The sequence below is a fragment of the Neodiprion lecontei genome, chromosome 3 (assembly GCF_021901455.1).
Source record: "Neodiprion lecontei isolate iyNeoLeco1 chromosome 3, iyNeoLeco1.1, whole genome shotgun sequence".
Taxonomy (NCBI): domain Eukaryota; kingdom Metazoa; phylum Arthropoda; class Insecta; order Hymenoptera; family Diprionidae; genus Neodiprion; species Neodiprion lecontei.
Window position 1 is genome coordinate 26,529,034 of NC_060262.1, and position 19,546 is coordinate 26,548,579.

Here is a 19,546-nt window from a genome sequence, read left to right on the forward strand (position 1 = left end):
TAGAATCGTTATTTCTCGGATTCCGTTGTTCAGCGTCTCGGTAATGGGTTCGTCGGCCGGAATGCAGGGTGCGCCCTAAACACGAGGCGAAGGAAGAACAGAGGAGATAATCGAGGAGGAACGAAAAGTGGCGGAGGTATGAGAAGCTGCACGCCAAGCGTGAAGGGAATAGAGGCTAGAGGCTACGGTTTCAGCGCGTGAGAATCGGCGGAGAATTCACGCGGAGAGTGGATAGAGAAGAGGGCGGATGAAAAGAACGAGGGATAAGGGAACGGAGGGAAGATGAAATAGGAGGAGAGTAATCTGGTCTCCGCGAGAGGGCCTACTACTCTGCTCTCGGGGTCTTTCTGGAAAAAGCGTGCGCCTGCTTCCCGGCGATAAGCCATCCCAAAGAGCTGGCTTCTGTCGTTCTCAACTGCCTCCGCAGCTTTCCTGCCTTCGGCCAAGCCGCTGGGATCGTCGCTAAGTCTTTACGAGTCTCAACAAGGAATCGGCTGTGTCGTCGGCATGTGTCCGCCACCGTCTGTGCGCCCCTGGCTTCTACCCCACATCCGCAGCTCGGCCAATTCCGACTGATCTCCAGAGACTTCAATATGAATTGCGCACTGATAACGTTGCTTGAGTAGCCGTAATATATCCCCTAGAGACTTGCGCCGACGTATCGATACCTACTTCGACGTTATATCTATGCATACATACATGTCATACATATATCATATTATCGCACGTACGTACGTGTGTTACACCCTGCGCGGCTCACCATACGCCACCGTCAGACACACGACACGTGCACGACTTCGACCGTGCAGAAAAAGACGTTTTTTTACACCGAGCCGCCAATACCCATAAACGCCTTGATACTCTCACAACTCCTCTAGGTCAGCCTTCCATTCCCATGCAACTTGTCCTGGATAGTCCCATACGATGGGTCAATGAACTTGATCGAGATTAATGCAATTATCGTCGTCTGACCTTCACCGGTCAGTAACGGAACTTTCAGTCGTCTGGACGATACAGGCGATTGTTATAGCAAAGACAAGGTACAGCCTTTGTTCGGGTCAAAGACGCTCAGCGACGAGCGCTAGTGTTGAAGGTTTGACCCGTAGACCAGCCTCGCTCCATCTACCGACATCGATATTTACAAGGCCATTTGCATATTGCCAAACATATTGAAATCTCGCGATGCACCCGGGGTTGCGTCAACACTCTTGAATATTCAAGAAGGTAACGAAGCAAACCTTGCCCTCCTGCTAGGACTGCTATGCGTCATCACGGTATTCAGACTTTGTAGTACGGATCATCCGCGACGATGCAGAACGTGGAGTAGGACGGCGTTATCATAATTGTGAACTGTCAAGTAATCTGAGTAGCACAGTAACTATGTCGCAGGGCAGAAAGCTCGAGCTTGTCGTATCTTGGAAAGAAAATAAGGGAAAGTTTCATAGCAGTAGCAACGGTTCAGATGAGTGATCTTAAGAATTAAATTTCGAAACAACGAAGGCAGCGAGTATACGAAAAATCTATATGCATTTCAAATGCACTGTGATTATATTAGTGCTTATTTGCTTCGCACAAGGAGTTCATCATTATCAATGTAGAAGTGTAGCAATGTCGCATCTGGTAAAATATCGAGTTCTTCATATCGGGTATAAAGGAGGTTAGCATTCTCAATACAAAATAATGATACCATTATACTCCTTTATGCTTTTGTTCATTTTATAGAGGACGAATAATTTCGGGGCGAGAAATTTCTTGGCGACATCTGGCGAGAGATATGTACTCGAGTTTGGGTGGCGTGGAGAAGAAAAGTGACCGAACCATAGTCGCATTATCTGATAACGACTCGCCTCCAAGTATCCGTGAACACATAAGCGTCTCGAATCGATAACTTGACCCTCAAAATAACGCGATAAAAGTTCATGCCTTCGCTTTCTGGTGATACCGCTTTCAGACTCGTGAGCAGAACCCTCTACTATGTTCTTGCCATTCAACGACTACCATGGTGGTAAACGCTAAGGTGAAGAAAACCTTACAGAGACTTTCACACATGTTGTTAATTCCGTCTAATTTTCTCAAAGTTGTTATTACCTGCTTTCTTCGAATACCGCGGTGAATTTGTTAGCAAAGAATAGAGTAAAACCACCGAAGACTTAAGACTCCAAGAGCCTCGTACATTTGATTAGAAAGCTGGTTTGCCATCGTATCGACTCAACGTAGCTAAGTAAAAGACTGTGCAGGTTGCACGATTTTTCCTATGCCTTTGTGTTCGCGCGATCTGACTGATTGCTTTTCCGGCGCCATATTGTCCAGCCACGCCCAAGGCGTGTTGGCCACCAATTTCTAGCATTGGAACGTGGCGATTGACAGGCACGACGACAACGCCGATTGTCTCGGATTTATTGTCAGTTTTTCCAGTGATCCGAAAAGTCTTCTACACTGCAGGTGCGCATGGAATACTTAGCGGTGGAAGTCTTCCGTGCGGGATGGGAATTGTCAAGAGGTTTTAGTCCATTCGGGCGTAATTCAGATAAAAGGCTTTATATTCGATGCCTTCGTTCGTTCGGCCGGACGGTATTTGGTCGGTGAAAGCCGATTACCGCATTCCAGTGTTTAGGCGTACATACATATACGCGGGTACATCGATGGCCGCTACGTGTACACGTGTAGGTACACACGATGAGCCGGGTAAACCTTATTAGGTACTTGATTGCAAGTTGACGTCTGTCCCTGGGAAAAGTCAGACGAGGGTTAATTCGCCCCCGCGTCGACCCCTGATGTATGTACCTATCATAACTGTCCACCCTCACACTGTTACATCTATCGTGTAGTGGGGCCGAGAAATTTTTCTCGTATTTTTCACCCTTCCGCGTGAGCTGTATTTTTGATAAAATATACACACGTTTGTTAGGTGCAGGGGTTGAAATTGTGGATTCACGAGAAAATTACAGTGCCAATATCTAAGTGTTCACCGCATTGCATGATTGACGGGTTCTCGAGTCGCGGTCGGATCTGTAGCGAGCCCGGTAAATGTAGAAACATTTTTACCGCCGCACAATTCCTAAATATTGGCCATCATCCATCTCGAACCCTCATCAAAAGGGTGACCCTCTACCCGGGCGTCCGTCGACTCCAGCAGCAACCCATCGGATTCTGGGTTCTCGCAAAGGTCAATGACACCCGATTGGGGTCTGGTTATTATTATCGGTCAGACTCGTCAGGCTAGCCGGTCAATAAGCTGGTTTGCTTTTCAGACTAATGGCAGATTTTTCGATCAAGATCCCTAACTTCATTTCTCTCCGATTTTCCTCTCCGCCCAATTGCTTATGGGCTAGCGATACTACAGGGGCAAAAATAATCCCGTCGGGCAGAACGATCACGTCACAGTCGGAGATGATTGGCGATGACTCGTGATTGAAATTGTGCGTGATATGCGGTCCGTGAACGATACAACTACATTTAGTCTGAAACAAAGCGTCTGTTCGGTCTAATAGGAGATGAAATCTTATTTCCTGACGTTGAAATCTGGATTAACGATCTCGTTGCTCGTGTTGAACAAATTCTCACCCTGTTTGGTTCGATGCAGCCGACATGCCGCAACGATGAATTATTTGCATCTGGCGTCAAGTCCGCGTATAAACTTCCTGCTATTATTTTAAATCCAATAATATACACAATGGATGGTATAATTAATGCATAATTGATGTGACGTACTCTAGTATTTTCAAAAGAGCAGAAATGATTGTGCACACGCTTTTCTCTCAGAGCGATTATTTTTCTCTGCAGGTTTCCCCAAGCGCACGTATTACCGGGGACCAGTTCAGATATGTGCATATTTATAACGGTATAATACTCAATTTTTCGAATATTCAAGGAATACAGCGAAAAAAAAAACCACTGCCTAACGGACTTTCGGTCACGTAGCGTAATTCCCATTCGATTATTTGTATATTCGTATAACGCGTCGCGCACGCTAAAACTGTTTTTCAAAATCGATTCATTATAATAATCACATCAGCTGATTGTAGCAGTTAATCGGGTTTAATTCCCTGTCCGATCAGTCGAACCACCTACGTACATCCTGTTAAGCACAAAACGTTTGGACCACTGTTCGTTGAATTCATCACGATGGATTTGCAACAAAATTTAATGCAGTCGAACAAAAAAAAAAAAACTAACGTATCATTCTGACGCGTGAAGGACTTGGTTACAGCGGGGCTGCTGGGCTGACCATCTAGTGCCACTTGGGTCATAGCAATCGAATGAACCTGCATGCTACATGTTGTCCAACTTCGATTCACCCTTCTCATACATGCCCGACGCTCCTTCAGCAACAGATCTATGTTTAATGTTTATACATATACCGCCTGGCCTGGGGTGTAGCTACACCCTGTCACTCAATCGAACCGCATGCCAAATGAGCATGTGGGTCTGAGCATTGATATGAAAGTATGCGCCGTCAGACTTCGGGGGTACACATAGCTGGGTATAGACTCGTTAAAAAAGTGAGTACGTAGCGAAGTTTCACCGTGGAATCGAATAAAAACGGAGGATTTACGCTCGATTACGTGGCGTACGCGACGGCGACAAACAAAGTTGGTATACCGAAACTGAAACGGTGAAAAACACACAAAGGTATAGAGCACGTAACACGGGTATATTCTTCTGAAAATAAAACACATTCGACGAAACGTGTGTACGGATGGATCTAGATTATACATATGGAGATTACACGTGTACGTGTATGGATCTGGATTCCAATTTTGCACGCGTGGCAAAGAGAGAGATTGAATACAGTTCCGAAGCATGTAAGAAAGGAAGGGAGTAAAAGAATATTCGGGGAAAAGCACAAGCGAGAAGAGCGGTACCTACGAGGTGAAGGGTGAACGGGATGAAGGGAAAGGGAAAGGGAAAGGGAGGACGAGGAGGAGGAGGGGGAGGGAAGGTATCGAGGGCAGCTGATATCGACTGGTGAGACTCATCCTCATCCTGTGCTCAACTTTGCAGGCAAAGAGAAAACGGCGAAACGCTATCTTCTGCGATATTCTCCGCTCTTTCAGGGCGTCGCGACGCAGCCATCGTCGCGTCACCTGACCTCCTATCAGCATCTAGCGTCTCGGTCTACGAGGTTCCTTTGTTTACGCCATCGGAACAGCGATAACAGTAATAATCGATCGTGGTCGAGTGGAAGAATTCTCTTCGAGGTAGTACGACATCGCCCCTGCAGCGAGTTGAGAAAACAATTTCTTGCTTTTTCTCACTCCCTTTTGAGCAATTATCACCCGATATGGATAAGTGCGCGGATATAGGTGCACAGAACCGAGTCGAAGCCGCGAGGATAACGAGGAGTGAAAAAAATTTACGACAAGTGCGGTATGTCGAACGAAGAAACCGTGAACGTCCAACTTGGGCATTCGTGTATGGCTTTGGTCTTGCGGGAGCTTGAGTAAGTAAGAATATTATTCTTTGGAAGGGAAAGTTTTATCGTTTTATCCTCGGAGGGAAAATGAAATACGAGAAACTATAGAAACCATTGAAAGTTCGATCTTACTATATATATGTATATATATATATATTATATGTATATACACGCCTCTTGCGAGTTTTGTAATTATCCGTGGTGAGGACGAAAGCAAGACAGACTAACAATTTTAATTGCTCCCAATGGTGCGTGGTACGCTTTTATAGATATCGATGGAGAAAACATTTCCGAGCATTACAGTAATAACGATTGCGCTATTTTATTTCACTGCGAGTTCACGGCTTCAATGAATTGATAAATTACTATTCAACATTTTCATGCGATTCGTAGATACGAATATTGTTCCTGTTACATACAATATGTTCAATATTTACTCTATAAATTTACGCACGAATTTTGTATAAAAACCGTTATCTTTTTCGTCGGGTATAATGTGAAAGCTGCAAATTGTTCCTCACTAACTATTCCCAGTAGATTATTGACAACAGCTATTTTCAAACATCTCTGCTGTGTTGAGTCACGAACTATAATCAGCTGGTTTTTGTTTCTTTTTTTTTTCACTAATTTTAGTACCTAACGTAAAGCTTTTTCAGATCGGAACGAGGCTTGCAAACGTAAGAATAACGTGTCAGACTGATAACTTTTTGTCTAGTTTTAGAGCTTTCGCGTCTCCCTCGACCGCAGACAAAACACAGGTATATTCGTATAAGTACGTAAGCGTTCCGTCGATACTTTCCAGTCCCGTCATAAAGCTCACCCCCGACAGACAATTACTGTAATAATAATACGTAAAAGTTTTCGCGAAACTTTTAGGCCACGTGGTAAACTCCCCGACTGGGAAGGTAAAACGGGCGATTTGCTGAATACGTTCGACCACGTACATTTGCAATATATCTAACGTTGCCACCGAGATAATAATCTGAACCGGCTTAAGCGATGCCGAGCCGAAACTCGCAGGAAAGTATGAAAGGTACAAGCTGGACGTATAAGCATATTACTCGCAAATATCGTATAACAAGCTTACCGGGGATTGTAAGTTGGACAAGAATCGGTATTATCAATCGCATCCGTACATGAGAGATCGAAATATAAATTGATAGAAATCTCTGTCGCTTGAACGAACGCTACGCGATTCGCGTGACTCGGGAAGACCGTTAATTTTCACCTTATGCCCTTTTCACAAGGCTTCTTCAGCTTCAGCTTTTGCAGTGGTTGCAGAGCTGCGCACCTAGCAGATGGGTACAAGTGTAATATAAGATACCAATCCGGCCACTTCACAATATGCGCCTAGCCACCGAGCAACCCCCGACCACCCGCACCGCGTGCATAATGGATAGCAGCCGCGAAATGCCCCCTCATTTCAGTCGCTTTGCCGTTTTCCTTTTGTAACATCGATCTGCCGGCGTCTCAATAATTCAACGCGGGAACGGAGCAAGGCGTCCCCCTCCTTGCCCCGACCCCCCGTCCACCCTTCTTCTCCACCTTTCTCCCTGCTCCCTCTTTGCTGCGCCGCCACTCGCCCTAGTCGCCGACGTCGACGTCGACGACAACGCCTAGCGTCCACGCTTTGACCTCCCCGCCTCCCCGCCCCTCATACCTCATCCGGCAATCCTCATCCCCCTCCCGTCCCCCGTTCCGTTTCACCTTCCATTGCTCCGCGGCATCGACAATACCGCCTGTCCAGGTGTCACTGCCAGATATACCGTGATAACAATTAAACCTCCGCTTGTTGCAAGATGAAAAAAATAAGTGATGTAAAGAAAAAGAGGGGGAAGAAATATGGATATATGAGTGCGTGTGTATGTAATGTGTATTAATATATATTACGAAATGCAATTGCCGAGAGTAGGGGCAGGGGGGGGGAGGTTCCGTATAACAACGATGTACAAATATATGAGTGAAATGGGGAAGGGAAAAGAATTCCGACGTAATTTCATCCCTTCAGAATACTGCAAATCGTACCTTCAAATTTATATCAAGTTAAATTCTGAAAGGCGTAATAACAGTATAATAATAGTCATAATAATGATAATAATAGTAATAATGAATGAGGTGTAATGAAAGAAGGTTAAAAGTGAACTCGGTACCGTCACAAGTTGAAAAACGGGAATTTGCTTCGTGAACGAGATTCGGTTTCGTAATTTCTGAAAGTGTAGCAACTACCTTGGGGCTAAATGGGTTGGCGTGGTTTGATTCGACGTTACGTAATTAGACTGTATAGCCGTACGAAGAAATGAAAAATGTCGAGGCGGAAAAAAAGGAAAAAAAGAATCGGATAACGAATCAAATACAAGACGGGAAAATATGAATATAAATAAAATCAACTTTGCTCTGATGTATATTTTTATAATCAAAGTTTTCAAATGCAGACGTTACCTTCTACTCGCGGGAAAATAATGCGAGAGAAAAATAAAATGGAGAACATTGTTTCTCACTTTTTTTTCTCACAAGTCATGTAAATTAAATCCCACTGAATTGAAAAGTGTCAGTTCTCTCTCATTTTCCTCTCTGTTTAAAAATATATTCAGCTTTGGTGAGCTAATTATTTAAAACAGCAGCACGCTTCCACCAACAAAATAATCAGCGACAAGCCTTGCACTAGGGGGAAAAAAGAGAGAGAGAAAAAAACCACAAAGAAATTACGATCGACAACGAAAGGAACTAGAGAGAAGATGTTGACAAAAAAAATAGCCATTTTCAATCAATCGCATCACCGGTGCGAATCTATTCGGAAAAGGAAAGAGTTTGTAAATTAATTAGGTTAAGCTCTCGTCTCCTCTCTTCCCTTCCATCCCTTAGTCGGTTGGATATTGGCTATAAATAATGGAATTATGTAACTACGTTGGAACCGGGGGAGGACAAAGACCGTTTCGCTTCGTCCCCGCGCCTTATCCCCTTGTTCACGAGGCGCCCACCTTCAATTTCTATCCCTCTCGTACACTACTAGGCACTACTTACCGCGTCCGCCTGTCCTGCCCTATATGCCAATACATTATAGGTACCCTCGCATGGAAATGTGCGTATGTATACACGCGCACATACTGTATATTTTACACGTATACTCGCATGCTTTATAAATATACATGTATAGGCATTGTGCGAAAGGGGTTACTAGATCCTGCATCTGACAAAGACCGGGAATAAAGCAGCGTTACGTTCACCGATTGCTCGCGATTAAAAATTTATTCAACTCGGAGGAAAAAAACTGATTTACCAAAGACCGACAACTGCCACTCATACGCGTCAACGCAAGGTCTTTACCCTTGAATAAATATTCCCTTCCCCGAGTGCGTTTATCGTTTAGCTTGTTGTTAGTAGTATTGGAAATAACGTGTGGATGAAATTTTTAAATGAAACTTTTGCGTCAGAATTATCTGCAGACACAAAATTACGTATTTGTGATTTTTGTGATTATCGTATTCACACTCAAGCTTTTTAGCCATCGCAACTTGATGACATTGTACCGATGATACACCATCGAAATTTTCAAGCGCTGGCTGATTTGTCGTGATTGTAAGAAAAAAATAACAATTTGGTGAATTTACGTAAAGATTTTTTTAGCACATCCGTGTCTCGAATCAGTTTTTTAATTTAATATGTTACTTTTGGGACATTGGAAAGGATTTTTAAAATCAAAATGACGGATAGGAAGCCATCTCAATTTTACCGAAAGTTCAAGTTAAAATTAGATCACTCTGTCATCGGTTAAATGCTACTTACAAAGTTAGGTAAGAGGCTTACCTCTTAACAAAGCACGTTAGTGAAGTATCGACGTTATGTACTGCCTTATAAGAAGGACTCTCGAACGTCGATGTGAAAATAAACTTTGCCAATTGAATATTTTTAAACGGATCATCAGTCTACCGTGAGCTTGTCTTTCACGTTTCCGTTCGATTCCCCAAGAACGTATTCTTCCATAAATGAGCGTAAGTAGACTAATAACCGGTTCGACAGAACGGTTTTACAGGCCGTTGCCTCAGTCTTTTTTGATTGACCTGAAGCATGCGCGATACAGTTCTTTGAACCTCTTCCGTACGTCGTCGTTAAATTTAAGTCACTTATCGTGCTCGTACAATAATTACCGTGCATTATTTGGATCTGGTTGGTAAAATATCGATAAAGACTGAAAGTGAAATTCAGTCACTGGTATTCGTTTTTAAATTGTTTCGAAAAATTGTTAAAAAAAACTTCCTTTGTGTCTATCATATGAAAATTGAAGGAAAATAATTTCAGTTTAAAGCGGTATCACCTCTTTGTTTCACGCATCTTTGAACTATACCGAAAAATAAAAATCTTAACTCGGGGAAACATCTTTTGTTAATTAAAACACTGTGACGATTTTTGAGTTGCATACGTGGATGGTTTCGCATGATTTTCTCGTCGGTTTGATATTTTCGTGATACCGAGGGTCGTTGAACTCTCCCTGGGAGCCCGCTGCCTAACTCAACCTTTTAACACACCTGGTGCAATCTAATCGAGTCCCCTTCCCAGTTTACCTTTTGCCCTCGACGCTCGCGAGTCTCGTGCACCCTTCAGACGTATGTTATTCTTTTGTTCATATAACCAGCACTGTACCCACTCGCCATATTTCAACTATATGTACACGAAATGTTCATGACGAATTCTCCGGTCTTGACCCAACGAACTAACGAACCTAGGGACATTTTTGCTGTCTAATTAACATTGAATTCTGAAAGCCGAACCGACCAGGCGGCACATCGTGAAATATGAAGAAATTAACCAGCGGTGATTGATCGGTGAAAATTCATAATGCGTTGGTGGACAACGAACGTGAATCAGATCGATAATTCCACGAAATCGTGTGCTAGTGAATCCCGTCTGATAGGAAGCCCTGCAGCTGGTAACGGACTGGGTATTGAAATAACCAGCTGATTGCGTGTGGATGCCTGATGACCGATGCGTAGAGGGTGAGCTAGAGTATGCGATGTCAGGGCGTGGAAGAAAGAATGTTATAAAAGAAGGGATGGAGAGAAAGAGAAAGAAACGTGAACGAGAGACGGGCTGACCGTTCGTTCTCTTCGTTGATTCAAGCTCTCGAAGCTTATATCCGGAAATATCGGAACGTACTTCTACTCCGTTTCCAAAGGGTGAGTATTTCTGAAATCTGAAACTGATCCTCGGCCCTAGGTGCTTCAATTACAGCGTTTACGAGCTCGAGAGAGCGCAGCGCCGCGTACGGCTGTGAAAAATGACGAAGAAGAAACTCGGCGATATTGAGAGGAAGGAGCGGAGTCGCAAAGGTGATATGATATGCTCGGTGCAAGGACGGTCGGGGAAAGTGGAGGAACGAAGGGACGGAGCGGGGAGAGATCCCGGAGTGTAAGAGGGTCGTGTACGTGGCACCCGAGGGCTGCTAATCGCGGACCCAGAGACCGGGGCGACCAGGGCGTCCAGGGGTTGCCATGGAGGGTTGCTGCGCACCCACTGTTACATCCGTAGCTTCTCTCGCCGCTCCGTGCTTTCCTAGATACGGGGGTGAAACAAGTCGATATCCCAGGACCAACCACGGCGTTGATCAACAGCTGATGACAAGCCAGCGGTCGCGTGTTCACCGCCGACTAGTTTACTTCGGATCCAGCATCGCATGCTGCAATCGAATCCACCTACGTGCGATTAAACCAACTTCCTCGTTAAACTCCGCCTACAGACCAGAGACTCGGATCGGACTGTTCAAAGATCGCCACGGTGGTGTTGGAGTGGTTTTATACACTTCGCCGTCAGAAATTATTCGTGCAGTTGCGAGTACTGAGAAATCAGACTTCTCATGCTCAGCATGAAAGCCTTAACAACGTTGGAGATATAATTTCATTTAGAGAATTTGGAACGTTGTTGCTTTATACTTTTCAGAAAATTTGTTATTTGCAATCTCTGTGACTTGGTTGTGGATCTCATTCGTTTAACGATGACGATCGATTGGTTGTACGCGCGCGCCTTGAAGAGAATGAATTCTTTCAACAAGGGAAAGGCCGACTTTTTAGGAACTTTGATGATGTAACGTTCTCACACAGGTGTAGAATGCAGCTCGTTAAGCTCATCGTTGCATATTATGTCATTGTGCCAAAGGATTCCAATAGCTGGCGACAAAACCCGTTCGACTACCCAGTGAGTTTGATAAAAGGATGGCACATTGGGTAGGTATACCCGTTTAAAAACACCAATCAACCTGCATGATGCAGTGTTCTGCTTCTGTTCCTCGTCAAATGATGAACAAAGGGAATTCTCTCGGTCCCTTCGCCCCTCGTCGAATTTAGCAGATTCTGTATATCTGGCACGAAAGAAAGCTTCTTCTGTGTCAAGGGGAACGAGGACGCGAATGGAGTAGAAGAAAATTCTTAGTGTATAAAGAAAGCGGACCCCTGATCCTCGGCAAAGGCCCGATAAGCTCCGCGTCAGGCCCCGTTTCCTCTTCGCTTTCCCAGCAGCACCGCCGACCGCGAAGCAGCGAGCTAGCATTTCGCGCGTTTGATTGGTCGGTACGAGCTCCGGTCTATCAATACGGGGAGCGCGCGAGGGTGCGTGGGCTTCCTCGCAGGGTGCGTAGCAAAGAGGGGAAATTCGTAGGGGATAAGAGAGGAGAGAGAGAGAGGGAGAGAGAGTGAGAGCGGGGTTTCGAGGGAGAGCCTGGGGGAGCGTGGAAAGAAGGGTGAGGGGTGCGCGCGGCATGGGCGGCGAGGGAAGCGAGCGGGGGGAGGGGGGATGAGGGGATGATGGGCAGGGGGAAGGGGGAAGGGAGCGAGAACTAGAGGGTGCGTATAAAGCTCGGGCAGCAGTCGCGGACGAACTGCGTTGGGGGTTTTGTCTATAGCTCTCGGAGCTCTGTTCAATTTCATTCGGTAAACAGTAGCAGCGTTGGCTGGGACAGTCTCTCGCCTCGGTTATACAGCGTCGCGGATTTCTCCATCTCTACAAATACGTTTCGCCAAAACCCGAACCGAACCATACCGAATCACCCCCTCACCACCCCACCCCGACATCCCTCACCCAATAGTTAAACCCGTACACACTGAAACACACGTATGTATTGTATGCGTGCGTACACCTCAATGTAGGTACACGATACAACGACTTGACGCGACTCTATCAAAAGTAAACCGAATTTTTACCGAACTCGTAATCTACGCAACCCGCAGATACTCGTCATTCGTTTCTCCACCAGTTTCGTCCTCTCAGTCCCGCGTTAAACGGGAACGCGTTGATAATACTCGCGGTTGATGTTATTGTTTTTATTAATAAAATACTTAAATAAAAAGAAATTGTTGACATGGATTGATAGTTTGACTATTGCAAGAAGAGGAAAAAAGGAGCTGAAGAATTAAATATCCGACTTAAACATTCCAACTTATTTTTAATAAAGTTTACGACCTACATATCTCTGTGAAACTGTACTATGTATGGTACATACACATGTATATAAATAGATAAAAAAAGAAAGTATATTATCTCGGATGTTCAATGAAATATAGTATTGAAGTGTAAAAAATAAGGTTGTTTTACGTCGGTACGTTTTGCCACGGAAGTTTAAAAAATTTTTTAGATACGAAGTTGTATTGAATATAATCTTTCTCGACGGTACCAATGGTTCATATTATGGAGGTGGTGCCGTCGCACCGAAACGACTTTCACATGGTGAGTGTGCACACAGTTTACCATCATCATCGCAATTTTTACTACCTCCAATTATCTTCGATGTATCACACACCGGATTCCGAATCCACTTCGACCAACCAGAAAGTAGGAGATTTGGTTAAAAACGATCAATTTAATTTTCCTAGGAGAATCAAAGGACAATATCATTTCTGATAGGCGGGAGACCGAATCGCGGGTGCAAATAATTTTCGTGATCCTGCTTAAATTAACGCGGGTACGCATCTGGAATCTGTAAAGGGTGTTTTAGTCGGACGGAGCGACGACGGGACGGTGTATACGGTTTATTCTCGTAACAAGTTTGTGTTTATAATGCATACACGGTGACGTGCCGTTCACGCATGCATCGCGCATTCGAGTGCAGGAGTCGAGCTGGCTCACCATGACGCGCCCCGGTCGTCGCACCCCGTTGCACCCGCTCTCGATGGGAAAAACAGCTGCTTTAATGCGCCCGTGGTTTTTATGTTAGTCAGCGCTTGGCGTTTGGGGGAGACGCAAACTTCCCACCCCATGATCCACGATTGGATGATGACAGGATTGGCGAAACAATTGACAAAATTGCCCCAAGATCCCGACATCGCGATATCCCCGCGTATTTTCGAAAACTGAAATTGTTTGTTCGGTAAAAACTATTTGTTTCTCTCTTTTTCTTGTTTTTTTTTTTTTTTTTTTTTAGGACTGTAAGACTGGACCGAATCATATGATTCGAGTCTTTTTAATACCGATATGAGAGACATGCTAATACGGTTAACAGAGCCGCAGCCCGTTGCGAAACATATTTTATCCTCCCTCTGTTATTCGTCCCCCGGTATAAAATTTATATTCCATGAGCATTAATCTTTCAGTTTCACCGTGTTTAAATTTATTCACTTGGCCTAAATTTTGCTCGCATTTCTCGCTCGCGGTCGGTGTATAATATCTCGGAGAGTGAGGTAGAGTGAGAGGAGTGGCTGATTTCGTCTCTGGGAAACTCGCGTGCATAATATAATGTCCCCGAACTTTCGGGCAATACAATTATACAAAATAGGCGTACGGTGGTGAAACAGCTTGCGCGTACCAAAAGTGAACTCCGCGGCGCGTCTTTCTCCCTCTCTCTAAATCTATTATCTATCCACGAAGGAACCGGGATACGCCATGCCTGCCTCCGAGAATACATCCGGCGTCTGCAAGAGGCTCCGCATGCCGAGGGCAGTCGGGCATGCACTCGATCCGGGATCAATTGGGGTCCGCTTTTTTCGCCCGGAGATTCATGGTGCCGGGTCGGGGAAGATTGTCCATAAATCTTATCCCAGTTGAGAACGCGCGGGTTCCGTATTTCGCAAAATAAAGCTCGAAAGTTTTTTTTTTTTTTTTTTTTTTTTTTTTTTCAGGGAAATGCTTGAGCCGCGGAGCGACTTTAAGCGAGCGAAATTTTTAAGGGTGGATTTAAATAACGGCTGCAAGCAACAACGTTACAAGGTATACGCCTATATTCTCGCAACAGCGATCATCGTGCCATCCGGCACAACGTCCAAGGCCATTTCAAACACGTGACGGGTTCTCACATGGTGGCCGGCGGTGAGCCGTGTGTTGATGTACAGCAGTGCATCAATTAATGCAGCGACAGACGCGCGAATGTGTCTCCGCATAACGGCGCCAGGTCTGGTCACTCGCCCCCGCACCTGCAATCCGGGCCCCTCTGTATATGTGTATAATACCGTATTCGCCACATACGCCACAGATGGCATTTACATCCTGGGACCATCAATTCGCCGGTCCTGTCTCTCTCTATCTCTCTCTCTCTCTCTCTCTCTGACGTCCAAGTCTCGCCTCGACGCCGCGTACGTTGCCCCCGCTGCTATTACCCGCGAAACTTCCACCTCAACGCGAGTTATTTCGACTTTACGAGCTCGAGATATCCGCCATCGCGTAATTCCCGCCACTTGCCCGACACCCTCTGCCTCACCCTCAAACCTACGACGTATACCTACGAATCGCGTGCCTACTCCTTATACGCAGGTGAGAAATAGAAAATTATCACCCCCGCGCTGAAGTCGAATAATTGGTTCCGTTTTAGAGGGTTACTCGAGGACTGCTTCCAGGGTTGGGGGAAAATCGGTAATCGCGAATCACGCGATACGGAAAAATGCTTGTGACAAACAAATATGGCAGAGATTGAAACTGCAGTTCTGTGAACTTTTAGCGCAACGTGTAATGCACATCGATATTTTATGACAATGAAGAATCTGATAATACAGAAATTGATATAAAAGATTCAAGTAACCTTTCTCCGCACTGAATCATTTTTTAATAAACATGCATGTTTGCACATTTCTGCACGAGGCATGACCGAATTTGCAGGGAATTGAATAGCAGTTATTATTTTTCAAAAACCAGGAGAGTGGCGATTTTCAAATCGAAAGTAACAAAGTTTTAAAAAGTTTCCACTTGAATAGGTTACCTTACACGATTTCTCATACTAAATCACAATTCAGTTCCAAGTCCTGACAAAATGTAGTGATTTATAGTTTTTTATGCTACAATAACGAACACGCGGCTGTTGCAACACAAGAATGAAATGTAAGACACTCTGCTTTGCGGTGGTGCCAAAATGAAACAGTCAGCGTAGTCAAAGCCACATAATTTAAGAAAGATCTGACTGAGAGATACACGCTTTTCGGATGTTATCGCGATGCCGGAACAACTCGATCTCAACAACTGCGAACAATTATTCAACAAATTTGTAATGCAGCGATTTAGGGATTGTGAAGAACGAAATTACGCAGGCGAAGGGCCGGGCCGAATCCCCTGGAAGCTCAAAGCAAAGCGAAGTTCCAACCCCACTGGCGTTATATTTACGGAACACGCCTGCCAACAACACGTGTGCTGTGGGCTTTCAAATTACACCTTTGCCACCAGTTTATTCGTTTACAAAATGATCAGATAACACGTGCCCAATAAATAGAAAACGCCGCTTTGAACGGGCGAGAATACCTGGTAGGGTGAAAAATACCAGAGAGAAATTCTCAACGATTTATTCTCTTCCATGTCCTTCAAGTTCTTCGTTACATCGTGCATTTCGAATTACTAAAAGAGATCAATTGACGTATCTTACTCTCCTATCAGCGCGAAGGAGGAAATGATTTTTTTTTAATTGTGCCATTATCCCCCGTTTCGCACCCTCTGCACAAAGAATATGTTTGGCTCGATGTGTCTGGTTATCCAATTCAATTTCGCAAAGGAAACAGCCTCGGTGATGAAATATTTCTGCAAGATTATACAAGTCACGCGTGATAGATTATAAACGTCTGTGAGTTTATCGGTGCGACTCTGCTCGATGAAATCAGAGTTCGAGCATCGGCATAACTCGTGTGTGGTTTTTACCACTCTGATCAGGGTGTGCAATGCCGGCGAAATACTTGATTCCGCCCGTTATCGGGAGAAAAGGCAAGTGTACACAGCCCCTGCATTCCGGCGAATTTTATGCCCTTCGTAAAACATCGAGTCGTTACGTATCCTTAATAAAAATAAAAGTAACAAAAATACAGCGTGACAAGTTATTTTCGAACGATCTTCCGAGGGTTCGATATCATACCTTCCCTCTCCGATCTTATATACATATATTACACGCCACTTGAAAAGTATCGTAAAATTGGACGCCTACCCGGGAGCTTAAAGTTCGGAGCAGCTAGTTGAGCTTTGGACACGCAATTACCCGCCGTTAATTATACTCCGTCGAAGGGGGCTTATACCAGCCCTGACAGTAATTCAAACGAAGTTTGACTCCACCGATTCCTCCGAACCGATGAGACGATGTCCCCTGTATATACGTACACCCGGATTGAGATCAACGTCAAATTCTCTTCTTTTCCAATTAACTTTTCCAAGAATACTGGAAATCCCAAAGTCAGCTCAACGCGAGTCAGCGTAATACAACGCAAGGCGGTCTTTGGGTTAACCTCTGGCGTTTTTAATTCCCGGCGTCCTTCGTGAATATCTACCGCTCGAATCACCGATGAAGCGCTCAACGCTCGGCCGTCATTGGCACCCCTTGCAGGAGGATGATATTACGGGTTAATCAAGTAACGAAATGCGTCGGCACCGGATACCGTCGCCGCCTCCATAAATCATGGTGGTCGCCGTGGACGAGCGGAGAGTGTTGGGGCCAACCCTCATCTCCAATCAGTACATTGATTGCAGTTGGGTACAGTCAGGCAACGGCGAGCAGGTCAAATACCGAGGCCCCACTCACCGCTCGACCCAGGCATGATAGCTTATTCAATTTCCGAAGCGACATTCGCCATTCAATTTGGCGGTTATCAACGCGCGCGGAGTCTGTATCTGGATTTTGCACCGTATTCAGAGGGCAGCGAGCACCCCCCGCCACCCTCGAGGCACCATCGCGTTAAGAACCTAAGAGCCAGTCAACCGTGCTCCCCATTTTTTCTACTTTCATCCCCCTCGGCATTCCGCTGGTAACGGTCGGCGGAGCGATCTTTTCTGAAAAATTGGCACAAATTTTCGGCAGCGGGAGAGGAATCGTTTCGCACAGTTTCCGTTGCGCGCACCGTCGAAGGGCTAAACGAGGATCGGATTTTGGTGTTTCTTCCAGCCTGCTGCGGGTTCGTGGAACGTTCAATGCAACTGCACGACCAACTCATCTGCAGCAGCGATATAACTACGAGCGAGGAGAGCGACGCGCAGACGTTGGCTATCATTTCGCATCTCCCCTTGGTGGCATGCTTTCCCGCAGTGTACATAGATAATCGAGCTTAATTAATTGCTCGGGATATGCGCTCGGGGCTTGGCAAACACATTTACTTATTACCATCCATCTTGAGTGGTGTCTCTCCGAGGAATCGATTTTCTAAGTGCATGTACTCCCCGACGACGACCGAGGCCAACGTATGATTATAATTATCTTTGGATTGCACGTGGCATATTCCTCTAATCTCGTGTATACCTACAACTACCTTAGGTATACTCCAGTCTCGGTGTATTATATTATTTGCCAGGTTATTGCGATAGACCGTTCGATTTTGAGGGTCCGCGCACCTTTGACGGGGGAAAACTTTTGGGAAGAAAACGAATCCTCGTACGTTTCAACAGAATTTTATTACAATTCGATCTTTGAATGGAAGAAAATTTATTCAAGTTTGATTTAACAGAGAAACCGAAATTAATTGTGTCATTTTTTGTTTTCATTGTGGCTTGAAAACTAAAACAATGTAACGTCATCTATTAGGTACGAGTATATTCCAACATCGGTGAAATTCGATTGCCCGTAACATCCGCGATTACCTTTTTTTTTTAAATGAAAAACGAAAAATGCTACATGATTATTTCGTGTTTAAAGACTCAAATACACTTATCATATATTACTCGTTGCAATTAGTTCATCGAATTTAATCTGTATCCTGCAGAGAAAAAATATCTCATCCTTGTGATTTTATCCAATTTCAAGACTATCGATATGCAAAACTTCGCGACCATCTCAAGGTTACCACAATAGGCATGAAGAATGGTTAACACTGTCTAACGAGTATCCGTTACCTGATTCTCTCAAATTTGTTTCTCATTCTCGTTTATAATGTTCGATACGAACATGCTGTACAGTTACACTTTAAATATTTCAAAAAAAATTGTAAAATTTCGTTTAAAAGTAATCAAACTTTTATAACGCTCAACGTGTACTCAGAAAGAGAATCTTCTTTGACCTTGTCGCAATGAGTTTTAAATTCCATTTGTTTTTAAGTACGAGCCTCCTAAGACCCACTAAATTTCAACAGTGTAAGCTATCCTTGTCACTGATATCGCTGGACAGATATTTATTTCATCCTTCGATACCGTTCTTGGCACTTCCTTAAAACGTACCCATATTTACTCTTACTCAACCCAGGACTTAGGGCGGAAATAAAAATCTTAATCTGGATTGTCGCGCAACTGTAATTTGGAAAAGTCTTACGGAGTCAAAAAAATAGACAGAACGGACGTCATTGCAGGGTGATGCATTCGTCGCTGACCCGAGGAACGAGGAGGCCAGAGGGCGGCGATATCTCACTTCCTGTATCTATACGGACAGCCGAGTTGCCTTGACGACGTGACAACAACACGCGACTAATGGCCAGTAATCGAGTCAAAGTTTAATTTCCTGAAGCGACAAGGGTAACCTGTGTTTGAAGTCGCCTCCTCCGTTAGGACTGACTAGCGTCTGCAGATGACAGTGTGCGTTCGAAGCAAAGTCATTACACACTCCTCGGAGAATTAACCGTTCACACGACCAACGTTCCGAGCGCTTGGAAATTGTCTGAAAAACGTTCAGTTTATTAACAAACACTCCGACGTCTCTTTTGATTCCCCGACATTTCGCGTGTGTGCTTCAGGTGCTTAGACATACGTGTAGGTATAACTGGCACAGAAGCC

The 19,546-nt window shown here is 44.7% G+C and overlaps 1 protein-coding gene across 14 annotated transcripts in view; it reads left to right on the top strand.

The window, feature by feature from the left end:
* LOC107223939 (CUGBP Elav-like family member 4) overlaps nucleotides 1–19,546 on the top strand; it is a 530,321-nt gene that overhangs the window by 443,299 nt on the left and 67,476 nt on the right. For 2 of the 14 annotated variants that reach the window (XM_046733425.1, XM_015663812.2), the window contains exon 1: nucleotides 12,288–13,126. The exons of the other annotated variants lie outside the window; for them this stretch is intronic. Coding sequence is in view for 1 of the 2 variants with exons in the window: in XM_015663812.2 (XP_015519298.1) it covers nucleotides 13,076–13,126 (51 nt within the window). In the remaining variant the exon portion in view is untranslated. Of the gene's footprint in view, nucleotides 1–12,287; nucleotides 13,127–19,546 lie in introns of those variants that run through there. 14 annotated transcript variants of the gene reach the window in all.